Below are 24831 nucleotides of genomic sequence, written 5' to 3'. Positions count from 1 at the left end.
CTCCGTGGCCGCTTCCCGTCAACCCCCTCCATTCAATTTGCTCCACAAAGGATGTTTTTTCATCATAATTAAATATTTATTTAAATTTAAAAATACTTTAATATGGCACCAATGATTTTGTACTAACTACAGGTTGAATATGTAGAAAAAGGAACATTGTTTTGAGGGGGGGGATGTAACATACAGCATTTGGCACATGAAAGGTTAACACCTATATTAAGAAAACTAAAGTTCACATTTTCAGGTAATTTACCTTCTACTAGTCCTTATTACGAGTTTGTTTCCTCTGATACAGCAACCTATGAAAATCACCACAGTTTATACAAAGAAGACTTGGAACAACTGAGTAGTGAAACATGACGAACAACATGGGGCAAAATAGGGAACCCGCTTTCCCCGCTGGGCTGGCCAGACGGGAAACGCCGTTTGGCCAAAGCAGGGGGCTGGTCACTGAGAGGCTTGGGACACGGGCCGGGCACCTCGGAGGACGTCCTCCAGGGTCGGGCTGGGTACCTAAAAGGTCAACCACAGTCTGAAACTGATTCGCCACCATTGTCAGCATTGATATAGGTCCCTCTTTTCCCAAAGGAAAGATGTTTATTGTACAAAATGGTTACAAATAGGATGGGGGCAGGTTTGTAGCCATAGTCAACAACACCAACAATTAAAACATGAAGTACTGTGTCGTTACCTGGGATGGAGGATATTAAATTAAGACTTTTCACTCACTGCATAGAAGCATCGTTTACTACAGACTGAGGTAGGAACACTACACTAGAAGTTTAACTTTGTCGCTGTGTTGCATAAAACAGTGTATGTCCTTGTAAAACCTATCCCTTAATCTTCTGGCAGGCATTCAGAAGTTTAACGTTAACCTGTAAAAGTTAAAGTGAAAGCCAAAAAAATCTCTTGACTTAATGATTTTACTGTCTGGCAGTTGCAGTTAATGCCGTTGAGACACCTGTAAGCACTTCCAGCGTGTGTGCAAATGTCACAGAATCCTTTCTAAGGTACAACGTATGTGTGCGCATGTGTATACATGCCACACACTCCCCAGTCTGAGCGTAGCAGTTCGTTCTTTGCCAATACTCAACTGTATTGCTAATATTGGTTATTGTGCTCTTTTTTCCCCAAACGGTACATGGCCGACTCAGGGCAGAGTATCTGAACCCGGAAAGGAAATCAGTGCTTGAGACTGACATGCCCCCTACGCACCCATCCGTCCTGGCAGTGCTTCGGTCCTGCGTGAACCCGGAGGGCATGTGCGCATGCTGAAATTATAGTAGCATGGTCAGAGACAAGGGCATGAAACCAGCCTCTAGAAATATTTCTGATTAGATTCCCAGATGACTTGAAATCTCTCCCTGAGATGAAATAAAACGCTGGCCAGTCTGGTTTCATCCTCTTGCCCTGCGCGCCTGGCACTGTCCTTCCTCGCCCTTTTTATTGCTCCCTTTACGAACGAGCCGCTCCTGGGCAGACTCTTAGGTAATATGAACCACATCACAAGAGAAAAGGAGGGTCTTTCTGAACTCCCTTAGTTTGGAGACAGTGTCGGTCAGATTGTGTTAAACTTGTTCCCGTTTCAGTATTGCCTCTCAACTCCTACAGTTCCTCTTCCCCGTTTCATTTTAAATGGCACAAGAGAACTGTTTTCTTCCCCACACAATTTATAAATGGGTTAGCAGGACGCCCAAAGGCCGCTCTAAAAAAGCATATTCACCGTCTTTTCCTTTCCCACCGCTTCGCAACCACCCCATAAGTTACTCAATTCATAAAGTTAAAAAAATAACAAAATAGCATTTTGTTCTTAAAATATAGGTTGAAACAAGTTCTTTTGTAGTAGAAAAACAGCACAGCTTTCTGAGGCAAATTGTCTTCCAAAAGAAATCCAGACGATCGCTACTACATATACAGCGAGGCTTGGTCAAATATAAATCAGTGACAGATATTTACACAGCCTGGGTGCTAACGGTTGTGTTATTTGGGGATGGAACCAAGAAGAGTTTTGCATCTGGAATCCTAATAGTAGGAGGCTGAATTTCACAGAGAAAAGAAAAAGGGATGGGGTCTCGGAGTCGAAGAGGAAAGACAGATTTACAACCAACTGGCGACTCCATCTCATGCTTGCCTATTGCTTGAAAATAAATGGAAATGCTGGGCGGTTGTTGCTCTGTGCCAAGTCCCTATTCCTTCCCCTCTTGCGTGCCAAATTAAACCAAGAGAAGGATGGGGAAAGATAGCAAATCACCAGATTTCCAAATGACTGTGTTTAAGTCATTTGTGCTATGCACAGTGGCAGTTTTAATAAAACAATAATAATAATAATAATAATACCATAATATTAAAATTACAACTCAGTAGCACCATTACAAAAGCTCCTGCATAAAGTAATAGCTATCTTCTTGAACTAGTAGTATCCCAGCTGGAGGCAATGCAGTAACAATAGTAATAAAATAAAACTCTTTGCTTGAAGTTTTTGAAGGGAACACCTCTATGAAAGCTGAAACGAAGCTTGAAGAAGAGTGCAGAACAATTTAAAAGTTGGAAAGCAGACCTGTTGTGGGAACGTCCAGGAAGGAGACCTGTAAAGAAATGGTGGGTGTGTTTGGATCTGGCATGAGTCTATCTCCCTTTCTTCTGCTTGGAAACAACTCTCCTAGGTTGCAGTGTACTTTGAGTCATGAAAGGAGGAGGAGGAGGAGGACTTAGTTTTATGTGCCGATGGTGCTGCGATGTTTCCCATTATTTTCTGGGAACGGGTAGTAGCAGGGATCTTCCACAATCCACCTGGCTAGATACTAGGAGGAGTCCTGCCTTCAGGTGTCAATGAGCAGGCTGAACACGGAGCGGATTTTGCAGGCAAACCATCGCCTGAGGGGACAAAAGTATTGATAATGGAACTGTTCAAATTCGGGGGTCTGGCGAATATCACGGAAAAAGGCAATGTCAAGGTCAGACTCAGTAAGGACGATCAGGAGAAGGAGCAAAACAAAGAGGAGCCCGACGGTCACAAGGAGCAAACGGAGGACACTTAAAACAAACTTATTCACCTGTTCTGCTTGCGCTCCGCCACTGCGGCCGGTCCCTGGGCACAAGGCCCGGAGCTCCCCTCCCAGCTCTGCGGCCTCCGCCGCTGCCGCTGTCGGCGTGTTGGCTTCCGACTCCTTCTCCTCCTCGATGCTGCATGGCGCCCCGTTGATCTGCCGTGAGAGCAGCATTAGCTCCAGGCTGTGCTCCGCCACCGGCGTCGGGAGCACACTGTCCGAAGGGCTGTAAATCTCGTCCGAGATGATGGTCACGCGCTCCGTGCTCTCGGCCCGGATGGACCGCGTGTGCGGCAGGAAGGCATCGCCGTGGGAAGCCGACCGCACCGGAGTGGAGTGGGCGCTGTCCCGCAGGGACTCCAGGCCTGGAGAAAGAGAAGGCCCCCATGAAACACGTGCACAGAGTAGCTGCACATTGGTCACTTAGCCTTTGCAAAGTTCTGCATGTCACAAAAAACAGGACAATCTTGTCGGTATAAACTGAGACTAGAAAAATTGTATTACGGTGGGCCACATCTGAATGTGAGTTATCCCACTGGGAGCACTCATGGTGTCTCATATATCCTGCTCTACACTTTGTGATTTCTCTGGTGGAGTTTGTAAAAAATCTGTGTTTGTGACAAGGGCTTTTCCTTATGTCACTTGGCTGAGACCCATTTCTGGACTTTAGGAGTTTGAGTCTTCCCACTTCAAGCGGGAGAAGCTAAAGAAGGGCAGCGATGAGCAGAGGCCTGAACAGAACTTCCTCCTGGGACTTTTGGGAGGCTACTGGTTTGCAGCCATGAGCAAGATACAAAGGGGCTTCTTCGTGAGCCTGGAGGAGGATACCAGAGGGGATGGATGGATTGACGTGAGAGGGAATCTGATGGCAAGAAGAGGTTAAGAAGGCATGCAGGGCAGCTAAAATAGATTCACACCAGTGATTCCACATGCTGGGAGAGCTACAGCAGAGTTGTGAGAAAAAGCACACAAGTAACCTCTGCCCAACTTTTACAGGAGGGGACAGCTAACCTGGAACAGGTTCAGCAGAGAACAAAGATGGCCGGGATGTAAGAGCAAAGGCTGAAGAAAGTGAGAGTGTGCAACCTACATGACAGAGGAGTGCAAGAATTTGGCACGCAGTTGGCCAGCCTGTCTCTCCCTTGGGACAGTTCCTGCTCATCTGAGTCAGGAAAGCTCCTAGTTCTGCAAAATGGACTCAAATTCCTCTTTTAAGAGAGCAGCTCTCTGAGAGTGAGCACCGGAGATATAACACACCTTGCCCACGCTCTGCGAGACCCTTTGACATTATGTGTGTGGGGAGTCTTTGTAAGACAGACAATCTGGGCAGAAGTCTGTGAAGGGGGAAGAAGCTGCTGCCGTGTCCCATGTGTCTCACCTTCCATGATGGAGATGTGCACAGCTCTCCTTCGGGTTCTGGGGACGCTGCTTAGCCGTGGCCCATGAGTAATGGAAGGACAGCTGCGGCTAGGAACCAGTCCAGCCCTACGGGAAAAGAAGCACAGAGGACAGCGGCACTAGAAAGGCAACGCTCCAAGTCTTCTCTGCCTGCAGAAGGCTCAGGTGTACCAATAGCAAATGGGTCCCTGTTTCATTTTGCATCCGATGGCCAATTGAACAGTACTGAAAGGCCCATCTCGGAGTTCCCTCCTCACAGCAGAGGCCCTTGTTTGACCCGGACGCTGCGTGTGGAGCCTCACCTGTGTATTTCTGGAGGTTCCCTCTTGATCTTGGCGCTCGATTCCATCACTTCCTTTGCAACGCGGCCACTGAAAACGATTGAGGAACAGAAAAGCTGAGAAGGATAGGACAGACCTTCCTACCCCAAGACACTTGGCATGTAGATCAATCCAACCATGTTTGCTTCTTTTTACAAAAATCTGATTTGGGAGGCACCAGAAACAAAAACAGCTCCCTCCTTCACCAGCCTCAGTCCCTTTGCAGATATAATGTTTCTTTCAAGCCTAGTGGTACCCACAGATCTTTTGGCAGGTGACTCCTGGGCTTGTTAAGAATATGCTCCATCCATCATCCTAGCTCTGCCTAACGGAGCTAACTATTTGACTAACACTTCACTAGAAAATGAAAGGGATGCAGCACTTTGATAATAGGACTATCTCTAACAGCCTTCCCTTGAAATAAATCATGAGTCCTAGAGGAAATCATGAATTCTCCCTAGAAGCCTAAGTGACCTAACCGAGGTGATCGTAATTTGGACATATCCAAAGAAGACATGACTGCGGGGTGATGTTATTACTAGGAAAGGCTCGGTTTATTAGACAGATGGCGATTCTAAGATTACGCTCTGCTTCTTGTATCTTGAAAACTGATACTTGAAACATGCTATTTGGTGTTTTACCTTTGCAGTTCATTAAACGTTTTTAAAAAGAAGAAAACATCACTCGGTGGAAAAGCTAATCATGTCCTGAAAGGGGAAAGCAGAAGGAAAAGAGCCTCAGGTGAAGCAAGCCATGACTGCCCTGAGTTCGAAAGACAGGAGCAGGGCTGCTGATGACTGAGGTTCTTGAGGGCCTTTTATCCAAAAGGCCACTTTAAATCAGTCAGCTTGACAGCAAACAGCAACAAGAAAACTGAAATCTCCCTTAGGCGAATACAGCTAAACCTAACACAGCCTTGCTCTTCAGACCATCCTGAGGCTGGGTCCAATGCTATCTCCAGTAACTGTGACTTACAGTCATTATTTACCTGTATCGGAACCGACTCCCTTTGAAAAATAAGTTGCTGCTGGACACTGTGCGAACTTGGCTGGACTTTTCTAGTCTGAAACAAGAGGGGCAGATGTTGGCAAAAGACCCAGAAAGAGAGTGCAAAACACACTGGACGCAAGGCCAAGGCGGTGGCTGCTGCAACCTTCCTCAGTGTCCAGCCTGTCCTGGGGGCGCAAGGCCTTTGCAGTGACCGCTGGCAAGGACGACGGTCTGGCCTGGGAACATCTTCATTCCCAAATGCAACAGGAAGAGGACACTGGCATTAGCTATGCACATCCTTTTAGGTTTAAGTGCATTGATTATTGATTTGAGGTCATCTTTTGGGAGAGTGGGCTTTCTTCCCAGATTTGCTACTGACTTCCCTGGTCCAGAGGCAGAGGATGGGAAGCACCAGCATTTCACTGGACTCCTGTTAGTGGCTGCTGGAGGCACCAGTTCTTACTGGGAGGACGAGGACTTACAGCTAGGACTTTACCCCTTTTGCAGCTACATATTGAATTTAGAATCATTGCACTTAGGTAAGGCATGGATTCTCTATAATAGAGCATCAGGAACAAATAGAACTGTTGGTTACATCTGTCTGTTTGAGGGTAATGCTGACATAAGACAGATGTAACCAACAGTTCTATTTGCTTCTGATGCTCCACATTCTGATGCAGCTATATTTTGTGTGAGCAAAAGACTATTTACTGTCCTTGTTATTCATCCAGAAAAGATATAGAAGATTGGTACAGCAATTCAGGAGCTGATTTTCTTGCAGCTTAATGATTAAAAGAAACATGAACAGAAACAGCTAATTTATAAAGAAAACCATGTGGAGATACCCAACCATGGCATTTTGGGGGTAGCCAAAGCCGGTCCCCTGAAATACCTCTTCATAACTGCCTTCAAACTTCTTCAGCCTTTGTAATGAGCGAAAGGGACAGGGGCTACTAGTGATCCTGGGTCTGAACCCCATCCTTGTGAGGCTGCCAGAAGGTATGGGGATGTGGATAAAATGCCATTTGGTGCATTTGGCACAGTTTGGGAACCACTGATCTATAGGCTGCGGTGCACCTAAAGATGGGAGTCTCTCAGGGCACTTCCTTTCCTCCAGTGTCCTTTCTGGGTTCTGTTCTGTTCTTGCAGTGGAAAGAGGGAGGAATCCAGATTCTCAGCAAGCCTTCCCAGCCGTGGCCTGCCTTGCATCAGCATTGGCTGCTGTGAATTATACCCGCCTGAGGACAGCATACATTTTGAGAGTATTTATCTTAATGCTTACTTATAGAAGGCTTGGTTCTCAATCCCACATTTCCAGAGGTGCTTGCAGGCTTCAGGAGTTGGAGCAAAATACGTCAGAACAATTTTCTTCTCCTACCCAGAAAAAGACACAAAGTCAGTTCACAAGTTTGGTTCACACACAGCATGATGGCTAACCTAGATTTAAATGCAAATGCTCTTACAGCTTCTTGTCTGAAGTTAAGGATTCCAGACCAATTTGTTTGCTCACAGGGCTCTGGGTGGATGGATTTCTTTATTTAAAATCCAGGCTACTCAGCAAGCAGCGTCACAGAGGAGCTAAGCCTGGTGGCTGTCCAGCAAAGATAGCACTGGGAAACCAGAAGCGCAAGGGCCATTTGTATCTGGGCAGCGTGGGCTTGTAAGGCTGTTTGGGGGGCTTATTCCACCAAAGCTTTTGCCTTCCCAGAAAAAAAAATGTCCAAAGTGAACTCTGCATTTCCAAATGGACCTGAAACATGCTTCTGACTTAACCCTTCTGGCTCAGACAGCATTTGTCCAGCCTTGTGAGGACTGAACTCCTCATGTAGCTTTGGACCAGCCAGCCCAAATCGGGCAATGCCTTCATTAGCTCAGATGTGTTTATGTTGTGTTTTGGAAAAGGTTTTAGGCAGAAACGGATCCAAGTTAAAGCACAGGTACTAAATATCTCTCATTTTGGAGGAGAGGCAAAGATGGTTCCTGGGCCGTTCAGCAGAAGGCACTCACCTCTTTCTGACTTACGTATAAATAGAATGTCTTGCCTTCGAATTTCAGTTTTGCCACTTCATTCCTACAAGCGCACAAGAAAGAAGCCCTTCTGTAAACAGAACCAACGGAGCACATCGTCTGCCACACACCATTACAAATGCACGGAATAGCTTCTGGCAAGATGCAGAAATTTAAACCCAACTGTTTTGCATGAAACACAAAAGTTGAGAAACAAAATGCTCTAAAGGATGGCTGAGTTTCGAAGTCCCCACTTGCAGTTCATCCAAAGTGTAATGTGAGAGAAGAGGAGCCCTGTCTCAAACCCAGCGGCTGAGATGGGAGAGGAATCCCAGCGTTTGTATGACATCCACCCAGAGAGAAAGCGCGAGACCCGCCTCGCCATCTTTGCCTATATAACCCAGGGGTCTATCTGGATGAGAGTCCCAAATGTAAGAGAACCATGGTTAGCTGATGAGGCCGAAGTCAGGAGACAGCAGCAAAGGAATGAGCCACAATGCAGCCACGTCGGGAGCGGGGCCGAAAAGAAGGGTCTTGTAGGTGACTGTGCCAATAACACAGACGATAACGCCGTTCAATGCAGACAGATGCACAAAAAGAATACGCTCGGGGAAGGAAGGGGGGCAACAAACTCAATACCGAGAGTACAAAGTACATGGAACAGTCATGCAGCGTACTGACCAGGAAAAGGGGTTAGGGGTTTTTGCAGAAAAATCCTTGGAGCCATCAGCCCAGTGTGTGGCTGCAGTAAAAAAGGCAAACAGGAAACTGGGGTACATCAACAACGGGATACAATACAAAGCAAGAGAAGTGACGCTAACTGACCATCGCAGGACGGACCAGATCACAGCCCCCGGCTTTTCCTTTTCGGGGAACAAGGAAGGGAAGGAGGGAGACAAGCGACCGATGAAACGTTGCCCCAAAGAGGGGCAAAGTCTCCAGCCAGACCGGAGGAAAGGTGCACTCTCTCCTGCCTTTGGAAAGGTGGGCAAGGACCCATGCATTGTGTTTCCTTGCATCACTTTTAGGAAAATGGTCGGGAGGAGAAGGTTGCATCCGCTTGGGACAATTCTGCTATCCGTTAACGGTCAAAAGGGTGACTTCTAGGTCCAAGTGACTTCTCTCAACAGCTCCTGACCGATGTGGCTTTATTGTGGTTTTACTCTTTTTGAGTGCTTTTTGCCTGTGGTTTTATTTATTGCACACCCACCTTAGTTGTTCTTAGAGGAAAATGGTATCTAGATGTAAGCAAAACCTCCTCTAGGCACCTCAGTTTATGAGCAAAACAGCCATCAATGAGACTCCTGGGATGCTCACTGAATACTTAGGCTTGGCAGCGGAAGTCCGCTGTGTTGGCATCCATGCACACACACCATCCTATAGTATATAATATCCGTGACCATCCTATAAGAAAGAACTGAACGCTCTTCTGGCAAGTACTCTGGGGAGTCCTTGCAGGTCCTCTCTCAGCCCCTGAGGTCCCCCAGGATTCCCTTCCGACGCAAAGTAGGGACGGCGCTTGGTAGGGACTTCAGCTAGAGGTCTTTGGGAAAGCCCTGCTCCCTCAAAGGAGGCATGAGTTAGGAGCCAAGAAAGGCTCTGGAGCTGGGTTGCTTTAATGGAGGGAAAAGGTTGGAGGTGGAGCAGCAGCAAGGAAAATGGAGGCCTGTTCCTTCTCTCCTTGCTGACGTCTGCTATTTTACTGTAAGCACAAAGTGACCAGAGAGCAGAGCAAGGGAGAGTGGCCAAGCTGGTCTGGGGTGGAAGCCAGGCTCTTGCCCCGGGGTCACTCTGTCCCTGCCTCCTTCCTTGCACCAAAAGGGGACCTGAGGAGGAGTGATACAGACCCCAACCCACCCGACGTGTCAAGTCTAGTGACTCCGTGGTCAGGAGAGGACTCACCATTTGATGAAGTGGACTCGCTTGTTCCCTTGCAGGACGACAAACCCAAAGGGGGTGAAGGCCAGGAAGGCTGCGTTCCCCGACACATCCTGCAACACAGTCAGAGCCCCTTGTTAAAGGAGACAACGTTGGCAATGAAGGCATTCCATCTCTGGGAAAGGCAAAGACCCCGACCCACAGAGCTTCTGATTCTGTCTGAACTCAATAGCCAGTGGCTAAAGGCATACTACAAACGATGATAAAACCTGCCGATGCCCCAAAGGATGCTTGCTCTCTAGCAACAATGGGTTTGGGTTTTGTTTATCTCATATAAGCTACTGTGGAAGCTATTTTGGCTCAAGAGTGGCCTAGCTATTGCTTTCATAGGTTTTACTTTTTAAAAAGCGAAGAAAGACCTTCTGGAGCACAGCTGCTGCTGCTGCTGCCTACCTTGCATGGATGTGGGTCAACGCCATACGTCTCCAAGGTCTGGGCTTTCCTCAGAAAGTTTAGTTCTGACATTGCTGGTGTCTGGCCACTGGAAGAGAGAGAAATGGGCATAAGCATGGCTGCTTAAATGAACACACTCCGACACCACATTTATGCAGGAAGCCCTCCACAGCGTCTAAGGCTGGAGGCCAAACACAAAGGCAGCACTCACCTGAGCTCAATTTTGTGGATCTCTGCAATCTTCCTTTCCAGCTTTTCTGAATGTTTGGGGAAAAACTGGAACTTGGAGCTGTAACCCTCAGGGTGCTTCCCGGGGTCATAGTCACCAATCTCCGCTGAAAGAAGAGAAATATTGTGCGTGAGAGAGAGAGAAATCAGCCATGATGGCATGGCTGTGAGTAAGAGGTTGGCTAGGACTCCAAATTGCCCTGCTTGGCCCCAGCATAAGCCACAGCTTTACTCTTTCTTGGCTGGCGCTCCAAGATGCCAGGACAGAGAGGACACCCTCAAACAAGGCTTTAGGGCATAACTCTTCTCCAAAAACCCCAAAGTCAATTTAAGCCATTCCTGTTCTGTTCTGACACTTTGACCATTGGAGGATGGCAGAGGATGGCCATTGGTTTAAGTTGGCAAGCAACTGACAGCTTATTTGGGCCTGGCTGCCCACTGAATGGCAGAAAGGCTGTCTCCAGCTGGCATAAGATGGGTAGCATCAGACTAATTTGGAAGCCAGAACAGTCTGGAACCAGGGTCCTCCGCTGCCCTCACCCTCAACAGCCAAGGCCTGGGACTGAAACAGTGCAACTGCAGGAGTTACTCTGAAAAGCAAGTTTACCCTGAAGGATATAGGCAGCTAAGAGAGCAGCGTCAGACGTCTTGCACAGGAGGCGGCCATGATAGAGGTCTCTCTTGATCTGCAAGAAGACAAGATACCTGGCAAGGAAACCAGAGCAAACAGGGAGTTAGTGTTATTCATTCCAGTCCCAGACGGAGGAGCCTCTTTGCTCGGCTGAGACAAGGAGGACATTCTCCCAGACAAATCTCCCCACCTTTTCTGTTGGCAGCCTCTGTCGGACAAAAGCCTGGCACTGGCCATTCCACCTGCCCAGTTTCCCCAGTCCGTCAGATGGTCCAAAAGAAAACAATGGCTCCATACAGACAGGCCAAAATAAAGCTGCTTCAGGTCACTTTGGAGGTATGTTCTTTAAATGATGCATTCGTACTAAGAGTACGAAAGCTGCACCAAAACTGTGCTCCAGTCCTTAGGACTGGATCATGGATTTGGTGTGGCTTCCGAACTATTAGGACACATGCATCATTTAAACAGCATGCCTCCAAAGTGACCCGAAGCAGCTTTGTTTTGGCCTGTCTGTATGGGACTGATGCTAGAGAGCAAGCATCCTTTGGGACATAGGCAGATTTTATTTCTGACCATTTCCCCAAGACTGAACAGCTAGACAGGGCCTGATACCCAGCCGTTTGTGTATATGAGAGAGAGTCAAGTTCTCCCTTTCCCAGGGACACTGGTTTCTGAGGAGATGCTTTGCCAACCTTTTCCAAGGGCCAGACTAGTAACCACTGTTCCACTTGAATCAATCCATTTATTTGCAGATGAAGACATGAAGCCTGATCCTTGGCCTATAGACTGAATCGGTGCCCACTCAGGCAACTGCAGCATGGAAGCACTTTTAGTAGTAGGCTTTTTGCAAAACGGGAGAGTTCGCCCACACCTTTAGTAAACAGAGATCACCATCTTATGTTTTATTAACCTAAACACATTCAATTTAGACTGTAGCTGGAGATTTCATTGACAAGTGCCACAACCATCCCAGCAAGGGCCGGGTCATCGGTCACCTTCCTAATTTGTTTCAATTCCTGGCTTTCCAACCCACAAGACGGTGGGGTGACCTAAATAAACTTACAGACGTGGGAGCTAAATTTAGGTTGGCTCCTGTATTAAATCTTTTGCCTTTAAGGGACAAAACCTGCTTGCTTGCAGGGATGCAAATCCTCCTCCAAATCCTCTTCACCTGAACCAGGGAGATAATGTGGCAAGAAATGGGAGTCAGATGATCAAAGAGCCAATTCGGGGGTCTGCCTCCGCATCCTAAGATTGCAAAGGCTTCTTTTGAGGACCTTAAGGGCTCAGGTTCCCTGGTGCCTCCCTGAATAAATTTCCAGCCAGGATTTCAATCTCTGAGAACTGTCAAGGCACTGACCCTTTATTAGCATATTGCATGCAAGCTGAATGCCAGAGACAGAGGTTGCTTCACTGGACATTTCACATTTAAATTCAGGCCTGGAGGGCCAACAGCAGAGATGCTTTAGCATACAATCTGCAAGGCAAATGAGGCTCCTGCTTGCAATCCATGCCTGACTCTGGGGAGAACCAGGCTCCCTCCGTCTGTGGGCTGCAAAGGAAGCCCTGAAACCCAGCTGCAGCAGCAAGATTTGCACCTGAACCCACAGGGGACAAGTAAAGGGTTGCAGGATCACAGAACTGCAGAACCAGATCATCTTTTAGGATTGTAATCCATCTTTCTTCTGGCAGCTAAAGAAATCTAGAACCAAGTCACCCCTAACACCGTCACCCATTCAATACCTTTGGAAAAAGTTGGAAATGGCTCAGATTTCCTTGTGAGCAGCCAAGGACTGGCAAGACTTTCTCAGCAAGGGATGGAAACTGCCCCCTTAATCCTATAACTATTATTGCCCTTTATTCAAGCCCAATCCCATTCCCAAAGAGCAGAAGTGACACATTTGGATGGATCTCCACTTCTGGTTTGAAGGAAATGGGTGTTGAACCACACAGGTGAGGACCAAAGTCCTATTTCGGAGGTGGGTGGTTGTTTCTGGAGGGTTTGGGTTTGGGAGCAGTGGCAGCCGGCCCTATGCTTTTGCCAAAACAAATCTTCCACTTCACAGACAAGTTACTTCTCAGTGGCTCTGGGGAGTTTAAATCTTGAATGAGGCAGCTTTTGATGGTCAGGTGAAGCACAACTGAGTAACCAATGGACTGACATTTCAAGGAAGCCATGTGTTTGTGTGTGTGTGTGTGTGTGTGTGTGTATGTACATGTTTGTGTACACAAGGAAGAAGAATGCTCCGCATCACTTATTCATGGGCAATAAGTGCTTAAAAGAGGAAGCAGCTTATTTCTGTGGATCCAAGAGCAGCGTGGCTTCTCAGGAACACTTGGCAAAGGCCCATCCTCGGCTCAGACTATTCTCACCCTTCTCAAATGAATTTGGGAAGAAATTTGTTCTCCTGTCCTTTGCTGACAAATGGAGAAGCAGACCCAGCGCAAGAGGAGAAGAACCCAAGGAACCCATCTAGAAAAGAGACAAGTCTGCACTTCTGTATTCAGGAAAGGATTTAGGTCTTATTTGCTTCCTAGTTCAGGATTCCCACATTTATAACACTTTTAATACCTCTTCAGCAGCTGTGGCCGAACATCTGGGATTTGTAGTTTGCTGAGGCACTTGGCCTTTCTGACTTCTCTGGCAGGAGTTACAAATTGTCTTTCAAAACTACAAATCCCAGGATGTCAGGATACTTTCATGGTCTCTCTCTCTGTACTGTTGTTGCTGTTGTTACTACGCAGTTGCCTTCTACTCCTTCCACAGAACTGGAGCTCAAGGTATCTTACAAAAGTTGCCAATATAGCTAAAAGCAAAGGCATCAGCAAAAATGTACAAACGGTTATTGTCCAAATGCCATCGGACAGCCCTTGCGGAAGCCCCGGAAGCTCTTAGGGACAGAGAAATGCCTCCTATCATGGGCCACTACACAGGTGTCCCCATTGCCCTGCTTAAAGCAAAATACTTTCTCTGCTTAAGACATGGAAGGGGAAGGTCCACTTCTGCAACTCTCCCAAGCTCCTTGTTGGGATCGCCTCCTTGGAGCATCTGCCCAAGGAGGAGGAAGCACCATAGGGAGAGGCAGGGTATATTATTATTGTTGTTGTTATTGTTGTTGTTGTTATTATTACTACTACTACACCTGCCCTTACCTGGTGATCTCCTCTTTCAGAGCAGCCGGGTCAGTCGGGTAGAACTTCACCCGGAAGCACATGGTGAAGGGAGGCTGCGCTGCAGGAGAGAAGGACACCATCGTCAGAGCGGCCGGGTGGGACTGACAGCCCTAATCTGGTTTAGCAAATGCAGGCGTTCTCTGGGCGCAGGGGAAAGGGTTTATGGAATCACAGAGTTGGAAGGGACTCTAAGGGACCATCCAGTCCAAACCCTCTGCTATGCATGAAGACACCGTCGCAACCATCCTAACAGATGGCCATCCAGCCTCTGTTTAAAGGCCTCCAAAGAGGAGACTCCAACACACTTCAAGGCATTATTACTAGGAAGGGTCTACCTAATCTTTAGGTGGAACCTCTTTCTCTGGAGTTTGATTCCCACTGGGTAAAAGCCGCCTCCAGCTAAGCTGGGTATTGGGCACTTTGTCAAGAAACTGAATCGGGAGAGACAGAGGCCGCCAACCTTAGGAAAGTGGGCTCCACAGTCTAATTGTGTCTGTGTGTATACACAAACATGCAGCAGCACAGGTTGAACTTTAGTAAGGAAAAACTGAGTGCCATGCCAGTCAGTGGCAATGAAGCACTCAGGACGCTCAAGGACTGTCCAGTCCCTGGCCAAAGGAGACCATCAGGAGGCACTTCTCAGGGGCACCTCTAGACACTGGCCTCTTCCTGAAAGGCTCTGGCAATCTATGCTGTCTTTTTCTTTTCTTAACAGATTTTCCCTATTAATAACAGGAAGAATGAGGAGGGCTCTGAACTCCGCTGTAAGCAAGGTCCCCCAGAAGCACCAAGAGATGTCAGACCACCGCCACCTCATTCCTCCTCTTTACTGCACCAAATCCATGCTTTATGGCTCAGTCCCAAAGTCAGACCCATGTAGCACTCTTAATAACGCAATACTTACATCGCATCTGCTTCACAATGGACTTTGTGAATTCCAACCAGTGCTGAAATAAAAGAGAAGGGGGAATATTATCAGGGGCTGGGTGCATGAAGCCACTTAGAAGCCTTGCGCATCGTGAGAAGGGAGAAATAATAATAATAATAATAATAAACAATAAAAGATTTATTTCTAGCCCGCCGTATCACACACGGAGAACCCAGCGGGTTACGACAATAAAATGCATCAAGGTTACAATAAAATCCCAAAGAAATCAACCCCGAGACTAAAACAGGATGAAACAGTGATAATATTAAAACAGTAAAAACATTCAGCTAAAATCTGGAGGAAAATAGGCAGATGAGGAGGCATTTTTGTAATCATGATCATGTTTGTGACAAGTTTGTATCCAGACCTCTATATCCAATCTCCATCTGTCTATATCTGAAGTCCCCATTCTCCATCCTGAATACATTTTGCCAGGAAAACCCATCTGCACTTGGACTTTATTTTTGGATCCCTTCGTCTTTCCGTCTGCCAAGCCCTGCTGTGGCCAACTCCCTCTTTCTCTCCCTCCTTCCCTTCCACTGATTTTGGAGTTTCTCGGGGGATCCTCTGCCAAAGGTACTCACCCTCTGCTTGTCTGGGTCTACAAAGCGGATCCCAAAGTAGTCTTTCTCCAGGAGGTTTAAGTGATGGCAAAGGAGGTCAAATAGATACTGGCCTTTGGCATCTCGCTGCAAAACAAAGAGGTTGTCGCAATGAGAAGATGGGCAAGGGACTCTTTCCACACCTAGAAAGAGCTGCACCCTTCTATAGCTGGCCAGGAAAGGAGTGCAAGGTATTTATGCTGCGGACACCAAGACTGATGCCCAAGGAAGGAACCAGAGAAACATCACTATACTGGGGGATGCAGCACATCCTCCCAAGACCTGTTTAAATGCAAATGTGTTTGGATGGGGGTGGAAATTCTTGCTTTTCTCACCTGCATCATTGGGGGGGGGGGGGAGGTATTTTGTGGCACCCTCAACAAGAGAAAGGGAAGGGTCCTCTGGGCACAAATGAAGCAGAAAAATGGCAAGAAGCAAAGAGGGCTTGACTGCATCCACTTCCAAAGACTAGAAGGAGCCAGGAGGTTGTTGGCACTTTTTAAACCAACCAGCCTGGTTCTGGTTCTGGTTCTGGTTCTGGTCCTGCAGGACGTGTGTGTCCATATGGACTTTGCTTCTCCAAAGGGGACCCATTTTGCACATAGGTCGCATAAATTATGGAGACCTTTAAGAGAGACAAAGCTGGTCCTGCACTTTCTGCCTTCTGTGGCCTGGAGGTAAGGAACCTTTAATGTTTCTCATGTGGAAGCGCCTCCGGACGGAGCCAGAACATGTGGGGTCTTTTGGCCCAGGGACGATGCCAGGGCCCCCCCATTACTGCTCTGGGGGTCCTGGGAGGGCTCTTCAAAGGCCTCACTGCAAATCCTCTTTCTGCCTTTCTCCAGCTCCCATCTTTCCACTGAACCAGAAAGCAAAGCAGGCCAGAGAAAAGGATGGAGTCTCATTTCAGGAATACTCGCCCATTTGCCAGAGGGAAGGAAAAACAAAAAGGAGGGAGCACTGCTGGGAAAGCTTTTGTCAGAAAGCTGTGGCTACTAACTATGGCACTTAGCTATACAAAGACACACAAAGAGCCGCTGCACATTAAGTGTGGAGTTTGGGGGAGGAATGCTTTTAAAGTCTCTAAAGAGGGGCTTTTAAAGCCAGGCACCTGAAGGGCGGCTTGTCTTCAGTCTCTTCCAGTCAATGCTGTCCTCAAAATGGTCCTATTCCTTACCCATCTGCAGCAAAAGAAGCCCAAACCTACAACCCCACAAACCAACCAGATGGACCTGTTTCAGTAGAGAATCCATCTCCTTGGATGCCTCCATCCTGTGCAATCTGTCATGAGAATGACCTGTTTAAACATTTCACCGTCTCTTTAATAATAATAATAATTCCCATTTTGCAGATTCAGTCCACAACTGAAAGTGTGCAAGAAAACCCTCCTTGGAAAACCATATGAAATGTTATTATGACCGCTTCATTTCTGTGAATGTGCCAAATGTCCTTTTGCCAGGCTGAACCAATGTGAAAAACCACAGTTGAATCGAGAGTTAATGAGCTGATTAATTGTCCTAATTAAATCAATTAATGCACTTGGCTTGGCTTCTTTTCAGCCTGGTCTCATCGGGGCAGGATCCTCCTCAGTGTTTGTGTGCACACTTGTAAATGCGTTGGCTTAAGCAAGACCTGGGTCCTTGAGCATCACAAACACACACAGCCCTCTTTTTCTCCTGTTTGTGACCATTGAATGAGTTCTCATTTGCTTCTCTGAAAAAGCCCAAAACCAGTCAAGAGCTCCTTATCCTGCTTGCAATATGCACTCAGCTCCTGCGCATGAAAATGCTTCCTCTGGCGGCAGAGCAAGGGGCTTCTTTCGGAAGGCAAAGGGGTCGCAGGGGCACCTTGTCTCCTCTGGAAATGGGTTGAGTGGAGGCTCTCCAGGCCAAAAAAGAGGCCTGGGCTTGGGCTGCGTGACGGGGAGCTCTGGAGGCTTTGCCACGGCACACTTTCCCAGCTTGGCTAAATGTCAGTGCATCCAAGAACGCAACAGAGGCCCTTTGGAACTGCTCAGAAGCTCAGCCAGGATTGCGGCGACTGCGGCAACAGGCATTGTAATGCCCCAGTCCACATCCAGCGCCTGAAAGAGGCATGACCTTCCACAAAGAACAAAGGGGTCTCCAAGCTCAGCCCAGCAAGAAACCAAAGGCAAAGCGGGTCTCCTCTTTCTGAAATTTCCAAGACACACATTCGCTCCCTTTTGCTGGCAATGGGATCCTAGCAGGGCCAACTGTCTGGCAAAAAAGCTGACTGCTTCCTATATCCTGCAAGTCAGGGACCCTGGAGCCAAAAATGCACTCGGCAGAAGGACACCGGAAAGCATCCGCATTCATGGAAGTATCAAAAGTGTAGCTTGACATTTTTAAGGGCCGACAATCTGGCATCAGCAAAACTAAAGGAGGCAGCAGCTACCTTCGGAGAGAGGGAAAGCGGCTGCTTGCATGGAAACATCAAATCACATTTGCTTTTCCCTCAGCATCACTTCTTCCGCCAAAGGGATCTCACAGCCTCCAGCCAATTCCCTCTCTGCCCCAGTCTATGCGCAACGAAGCAGAGAGACCCAGGATGGGCTGCCCTGGCCATTATACCCTACCACTTATCCCCTTTTGCAGGTGGGAAGAAAGATTTACTCTCTTGGTAGACCGGGGAAAGCTGTAGGTGTAGTACAGCCTCATTTCAACAAGGCTTTCCACTGGGTCCCCCAAATATTGATATTGACAGACTAATAAAATGTGGGTAGTATGCCAGTGCTTCCAGGCTATGAATCCCATTCTGGGAGAAAGGCAGGATATAAATCCATTCAATAAATAAGTGATGGGGGAGAGCAATGATTTTCCTTAATGCAGGCGAGGGACTGGTATCATGCGGTGTTTGTGTCCACTCCACTTTGGGCCCACAACAAACTCCAACTCCCAGCATTCCATAGCCTTGAAAAGTGGAGGCAGCCTGCATTGCAACAACCAGTGGCTAGACATTTTCACCCAGAACATCACAAACTTTCTAACCTTGGGGAAAGGGGAGGATATTGGCATTTATAAAACCCTCTGAATACTTCCATACTTCCAGCCTATAACTCATTAACAATCACCCATTTACGGTGCAATACTCCTTCTTCTGTATTTCTATCATTGCCTCCTTGGTCACAGCTGGGTTTCAAAGGGGCTCACAGTGTTGTGTATTTCTGCCGTTAACGCAAGAGTTGTGCTGTTTTTTCCCTAAAAGGAAAAGCAGTATAGCAATGCTTTTGGGGGGATTAAAATAGTTCACACAGAGACACTCATTGTTCTGTTTCTTGAAGAAGGAGCTCAAAGTCCTGTCTAATGGGACGAAATGGGAGAATGCTGACCAGAGGAAACCTAACCAGGGACAATTTGTCCAGCTAATCCCAGTAACGCAAGCGCATTTGGGGCGCCCTGCTGTGATCCGCTCAGGTATGTGGCCAGGTGATGCTACTTTGAGTAATGGCCCCAAAGACAGCGGCCAAGGATTCCTGCAGCTCTGGAGGAAAGGCACCATTATCCTTGCCTCCTTCTGCGCTCTTTGCTGGGCTTTGCTTTTGCTTAATTGCTAGGAACAGCTCTGGAGGGTTTGCTGAAACCAGGAGCAGATCCCTTGGGCTTTTGGCATGGAAGCCTCCACCGACTATAACTGGCCTCCCACCATCTTCTTTCCCAGTTGGTTTTGGAGCCAACAAGAGTTGCTTAAACTGAGTAATTTGGGGACCAGCAGAGTTCCCACAAACACACAACATGCCAAGGTCCAGCACCATATTGTTGGCTGCAAGTGTTCATTTCTGGAAACTCAAGAGAGCAACAAGATCCCATAGCTGGCAGATCAGCCCTAACCAAAGGTTACACTTTGGAGAAGCACTGCATTAAAAAACTTCTCACTCAGGAGGAAGTGTTGAGCAAAAATGCCTTCATTAGAAAGATTAGCATGCGAGGCTTTTTCTTGTAGGTTTAAGAAAAGAGACAGTGTGATTTTGACATACCCTTTGTATTTCGGAAAGGCAAATACCCCATTGATTCTATGCAAGCAGACAGTGAAATCCCTGGACATAGATGCTAGGCAAAAATGAAGCAATATTTGCAAATTGAACCCAAGGAGATGTTGGAAAGCAATGCACTTTCCAATATATGTATTTGCAAGCTGTCCTCTCTCTCTTTCTTGGTATCTCTTTCTCATTCCTTCTGTTCTCTTTCTGCCACCTTTCTCACATGGGCAGCCTTGAAAAACTCAAAAGCCTAATTCAACTGACTTCCATCGCAGCAAATTTAAATGGTGTTTTATGACACTAACAGAAAACTCTGCTAATATCCCAGGAGCAACTGCAGCTGGAGGATTTCAGCTTTGAGGCGGCAGGCAGCGGCGGATCCCTTTTCCCTTCTTCTCAGCCTGTCTCAGTCATCTGTTTCGTAAAGGGATTTGCAGAATGAAGATGTTTCCAGCACACTCTGCAAAATGTTTTCCTTTGCAGTTCGAAGAGACAGAGGAAAACATCACAGAGGACAAGTCAAACAGACTCCCAAAACCCAGAGAACGGCAGGGAAGGAGGGTCTAGGAAAGCGACTGCCATTATGCGCAGAACTCTATCCTCTTTGATCTCCTCTAACTTGAATTAAGCATGTTTTAGATTACTCATTAAGAATCTGTCCTTCAGGGAATTAGCTGCACTGTCTACACAAATCACAACTTGAAAAAGGAGCGGCCCTATCCAAACTGTCAGATTAAGAGAGAGAGGCCTGGGGTTTTTGATCTTGCAAAATGAGGCTTGAAACTGTCTTAATTAGTTGATCATTCACTTCATTTGGGCTCCGGACTAGTTGCCAGACAGAAATCGAGGAATCAAACACACACACAGCAAGTATGCTAATGCATTCAAACGACAGGGAAAGAGATTCCACCCCAATATTAGGAAGAACCTCCTGACAGTAAGAGCTCTTTGACCATGAATACATTGCTGCCTTGGAAAGTGGTGGAGTCTCCTTCTTTGGAGGCTGCCTTTAAGCAGAGAATGGCTATCTGTTTGGGGTGCTTTGATTGTGAGTTCCTGCAAAACAGTGGGTTGGGCTGGAGTCTCTTCCAGGGATTCCTCTTCTTTCAAAAGCACCTGAGAAAGTAGCCTCAGCCTTCCTTGAAAGCCTCTTCCACCTGCTCTTCCTAAATCTCTCTGGCTACCTAGGGATGGGATGGCCCTCTCCACAAGGAGCCTTCTTTAGCAGCAGGACCACATTGCAAACCAGGCACTTCTTAGCGCTTCAGCCATTTCCATAATCCTCATGGCAAGCGCTGAAGTGTAGCGTACAATGCAGGCACTCTCAGCCATTTGTAATTCTCTACCCTCCTTTCCTCCTTGCCTTGCAAACATTATTATGTATGTTTTAAAGTCTGTGCGGTGGCACATTTGCAATCCCTTGCGACTTGGCTTGCTCTACATAATCCTCATATATATATATATATATATATATATATATATATATATATATATTCAAGCCACCATCTCCCCCTCCCTGATGAAGTTGTCGGCGAAGCTTAAAAGTTTGCAGATTCACATGCCAGTTTATGTCATTGCAGTAAAAATGAAGTCACCTGTCTCCCAGGAAGAGCCTCTCTTGACCTGCAAGCGCCTGCATTGTACCTATACTTCAGCATTTGCCATGAGGATTATGGAAATGGAAATGGCTGAAGTGCTAAGAAATGCCTGGTTTAAATATCCCAGTTGCCTTGTTTGCAATGTGGTCCCACTGCTGTTTGCAACGTGGTCGTGCTACTCGTGGCAAGGGAGTGTGTGTATTTGCACAGGTCCTGCATGTGCAGATACACAGCAGCACATTGTGAGTCAGAGAAAAAGGTTCAAGTCCAGCATTGGAGCACTTTGCTTTTGTGCCTCTGTTGTTGGGAGGAAACCCAGGCGAAGGGCCTTCTTGGCTTCCCATCAGGGCAAATGCTTGGACAAAATGCCGGACTAGTGAGCCTTTTCGGTCTCCTTGTATCCTTTTTCTTATTTTAATTGTCAGGTAAATTTATGTGCCGCTGAACATAAAAATAGCAGAACACAAATAAAAGAGAAACAAGAGGTAATAAACACAATCACACTTCCAAGAAAGCCAAGAGACCTGTGATCCATCTCTGGAAGTATGAAGGGAGGACCTTATCACACTAGATAAATCCTGCTCAGAAACGGGATTCAGAAGGAGAAAAAAACCCACAAACGCAGGAGGTTTTTCATACGACGTTCCTGCAAAATGGAAACAACAGGAAAATAAAGTGAACGTAAAGGAGACAAAAATGACATCTTTTTATTTTTGGAAAGTGTCTCAGTTTTGCCCCACTTACATTCACTTTATCTTCGCGTTATTTCTGTTTTGCAAAAACGTCGTGTGAAAAACCTCCCCCATTTGTGGGTTTTCCTACTTTAAATCTACTCTCAATCCCGTTTCTGAGCAGGATTCCTCTGGTGTGATAAGGTCAGAGATGGATCACACTTCAGAGAGGAAACATCCCCAAAGTGGAAAGATCCATTTTAAGCAGCCACCTAAAAATCAAAATGGTCAAACGGAGTCAGCAAAATGTTGCCAACTGGCGGCAAACCGATGCCAATGGGCACCAGAGTCTCCTGCCAAGGCCTCTCTGTCACTTTGATTTTTGCACGCATGCGTTCACACACAGACGGACATGGCTTTTCAAGCAACACATCAGTCTGCTCCAGATCTTAGAGCGATGCAGTGAAACCATTTGCAATAAAGGCTGTGGCTCTGATCTCTGGAGAGCTCTGAGACAATAGGCCTGGTCTGTAGTTGGAAGATGATGGCAATAGAGTCTGGTTAGAGACACGGAAACAACTGTTCTTGAGGCCACTGCAGCGTTGCAAGAAGGCAGTGTGTCCATCTGTTTCTCAGCTTCGCAGCTACTCTGGAGAGAGTGAAAATGGTGGGAAAACGTACAGACTTCTCCATCCCCGGTGGTCTTCCTCCCACAATGCTGTTGTTTTCCAGTCTCTTGGACAGAACCTCTTGCATTTGGTATTTCCTTTCCTGGCCAAAAAGTCAGCCTCTGGAGCTAGGGTTAGGGAACAAGGCTCAAAGCCCTGGTTAGCTTCCCATTCGTGACCCATCGCATGGGTGCAGCTCAGTGCATCTGCCCCTTTGTCTTCTCCTGGAAGATATGTGGCTGTTACCCATATGTTCCATTGCAGACACACATCCGAAGCTGCATTATCAAGTGGCTGAGTGCATGCATCCCTATCTTGACACGTAGCGCATAGCAGTGGTGCTGTCTGTCAAGGCTTACAATTCATGTCCCTTGAGAAGAGGCTTGACTGCCTGAAAAGTATTGCCAACAGCCAACATTTCAAGCTTGTTGATGTGGCGATGGTGGTGGTCTTTCACATCCCATCAGATGACCGTCTCAGATCAATATGGATGCATCTGTAGACCCAGACTGTAGGAGAAAAAGGGAGGAAAGGAAGCCCTTGAAGCAGGTTTGGGAGAAATGCCCTTCTTTTGGCACAGGCAGCCATTTGAACTGACTGTTTGGTGGTTGAATGCTGCTCACAGAAACCAATGAAGCAGGGAGCTGCCCAGCCTCTTTTTGAAAGACATCCAGAGAAGGAGACCCCACCGCTTCCTTCTCTAAGCAGTTAGTTCCATTGCTGAGCCACTCTTGCCAATACGTTCCTTCTAATGTGTGTCCCAAATCTACCCTCCTGTAACTTCAAACCATAAGAGCCGGCCCTACCCTTGAGGCAGCAGAGAACAGGCATGCCTCCTCCATTCTGTGTAACCTCTCCGTCTCCTCTACACCCAGTTGGACATGCTGAACTTGATCAACCTTTACTCACAGATTTTGTTCTCCATGCCTCCGCAAATGTGCAATGCTTCCTTTCAAAGCATAACCAGTGCTGACTGCACACAACCAATGGCTCCAGATGCGGAGATTTATGCAAAGCAACTGCAATGTAGGATCTCAGCCAGAGATCCCTACTGCACACAGAGAAAAGGAAAAGTGGCGAAAGTGTACTTGGGTTAATAGGCGTTTTTAAAATTGAGATATTTTACACACATCTTGAGTCAAGATATATCTATATAAACCATTGGATTGGCTACTTGTCTGCCTTAATCGGCTGTGGAAGGAGATGAATCTGGCTGCATTTCTGCACTTAGGGAGTGAGAGAAGGAAGGAAGGAAGGAAGGGTCCTGAGTGTCTCAAAACTTTCTCTGCTACTTTGTGTGGTCTTGACATATTTGAAGCCTCTCTGTTTTGAGATGAATGCGTTCCCCCCTTTAAGCCTCCTCCTGCCTGTAAACTGACTTTTAATCTCTCCCTTCAAGGCTCATTGGGGAGGCCTTCTTCTCCCCCAATGTGTTGATATAAACCCTTCAGAAGGGAACCTGACTTGGGGAGAAATGAGCTTTGAGTGCCTCTTGGTTCCTTAAGCCCCGAATAAGAGTTTTTATCTCTTTAAAATTTAATTCATGCCCTGGTTTCCAAGGCTCTCTTTCATCTGCCTCCAGCTGTCACAGCCACTCCGGGGGCTCCTCCGTTCATCCGTCAGAGGAACAGATTTCCATTCCTTCTAACTTTCCTTCCTTACCCAAATGGACCAAGGTTCGCCTCTTCCAAACCCTTCCCTCGGTTCTTGCATCCTTCGCTGCTCCCTGGACCAGAATGGCTCCATCTGGGTGAAAGTAGCCCTCCATCAGAAGGTCTCGGCGCTTCCTGAGGCACATTCCACCAAACCACATTCTTGGTTCTTATGGCCATCATGGTCCACTGTGACTCCTTTTACAGAACTAGGTTAGCCAGGACCAGGGAGAAGCGGAGACCAAGACAGAGACCAAGAGGGCAGGGCAGCTGCCTAAGAGGTTGCTATAAGTCTAGTTAGGCCAGAGATGGACTTCCAGGTGCTGTTGCACTCCAGGTCCCAGCAGCCCCTTACTTACCACAGGTAATGAACGAGGGATATTGGGATCCTGGGAGGGATCCTGGGAGTTGCACTAAAGTCTGGGCTGGGAAGGACAAAAAAGCCAACCAGAATAACAGAGTCTCAGAGTTGCAAAGGGGCTCATGGGCCATTGTATTATATATTGTATATTGTTGTGATGTACATCTGTCTTTGAACTTGTAAACTGCTTTGATCTCCCAGGAAAAGTGGTATAGAAATAGATATTAT

General features: G+C 47.1%; 1 protein-coding gene across 5 annotated transcripts in view; it reads right to left on the bottom strand.

The window, feature by feature from the left end:
- Window positions 1-110: 110 nt before the first annotated feature.
- FRMD5 (FERM domain containing 5) overlaps window positions 111-24831 on the bottom strand; it is a 75811-nt gene continuing 51090 nt past the window's right edge. The window contains exons 2-15 of one of the 5 annotated variants that reach the window (XM_042472425.1): window positions 15639-15743; window positions 15031-15073; window positions 14106-14184; window positions 10929-11026; window positions 10305-10428; window positions 10094-10181; window positions 9665-9753; window positions 7763-7826; window positions 7038-7129; window positions 5754-5828; window positions 4748-4816; window positions 4426-4532; window positions 3054-3412; window positions 111-2874 (exon numbers count right to left, since the gene is read on the bottom strand). In XM_042472425.1, the coding sequence (XP_042328359.1) occupies window positions 2827-2874; window positions 3054-3412; window positions 4426-4532; window positions 4748-4816; window positions 5754-5828; window positions 7038-7129; window positions 7763-7826; window positions 9665-9753; window positions 10094-10181; window positions 10305-10428; window positions 10929-11026; window positions 14106-14184; window positions 15031-15073; window positions 15639-15743 (1440 nt within the window). In that variant the 3' untranslated portion in view covers window positions 111-2826. Of the gene's footprint in view, window positions 3413-4425; window positions 4533-4747; window positions 4817-5753; window positions 5829-7037; window positions 7130-7762; window positions 7827-9664; window positions 9754-10093; window positions 10182-10304; window positions 10429-10928; window positions 11027-14105; window positions 14185-15030; window positions 15074-15638; window positions 15744-24831 lie in introns of those variants that run through there. The other 4 variants (XM_042472426.1, XM_042472423.1, XM_042472424.1 and 1 more) reach the window with 4 other exon arrangements.

Source organism: Sceloporus undulatus, chromosome 6 (genome assembly GCF_019175285.1).
Source record: "Sceloporus undulatus isolate JIND9_A2432 ecotype Alabama chromosome 6, SceUnd_v1.1, whole genome shotgun sequence".
In the NCBI taxonomy this organism is placed as follows: Eukaryota; Metazoa; Chordata; class Lepidosauria; order Squamata; family Phrynosomatidae; genus Sceloporus; species Sceloporus undulatus.
This window is presented reverse-complemented; position numbering and strand designations above follow the sequence as displayed.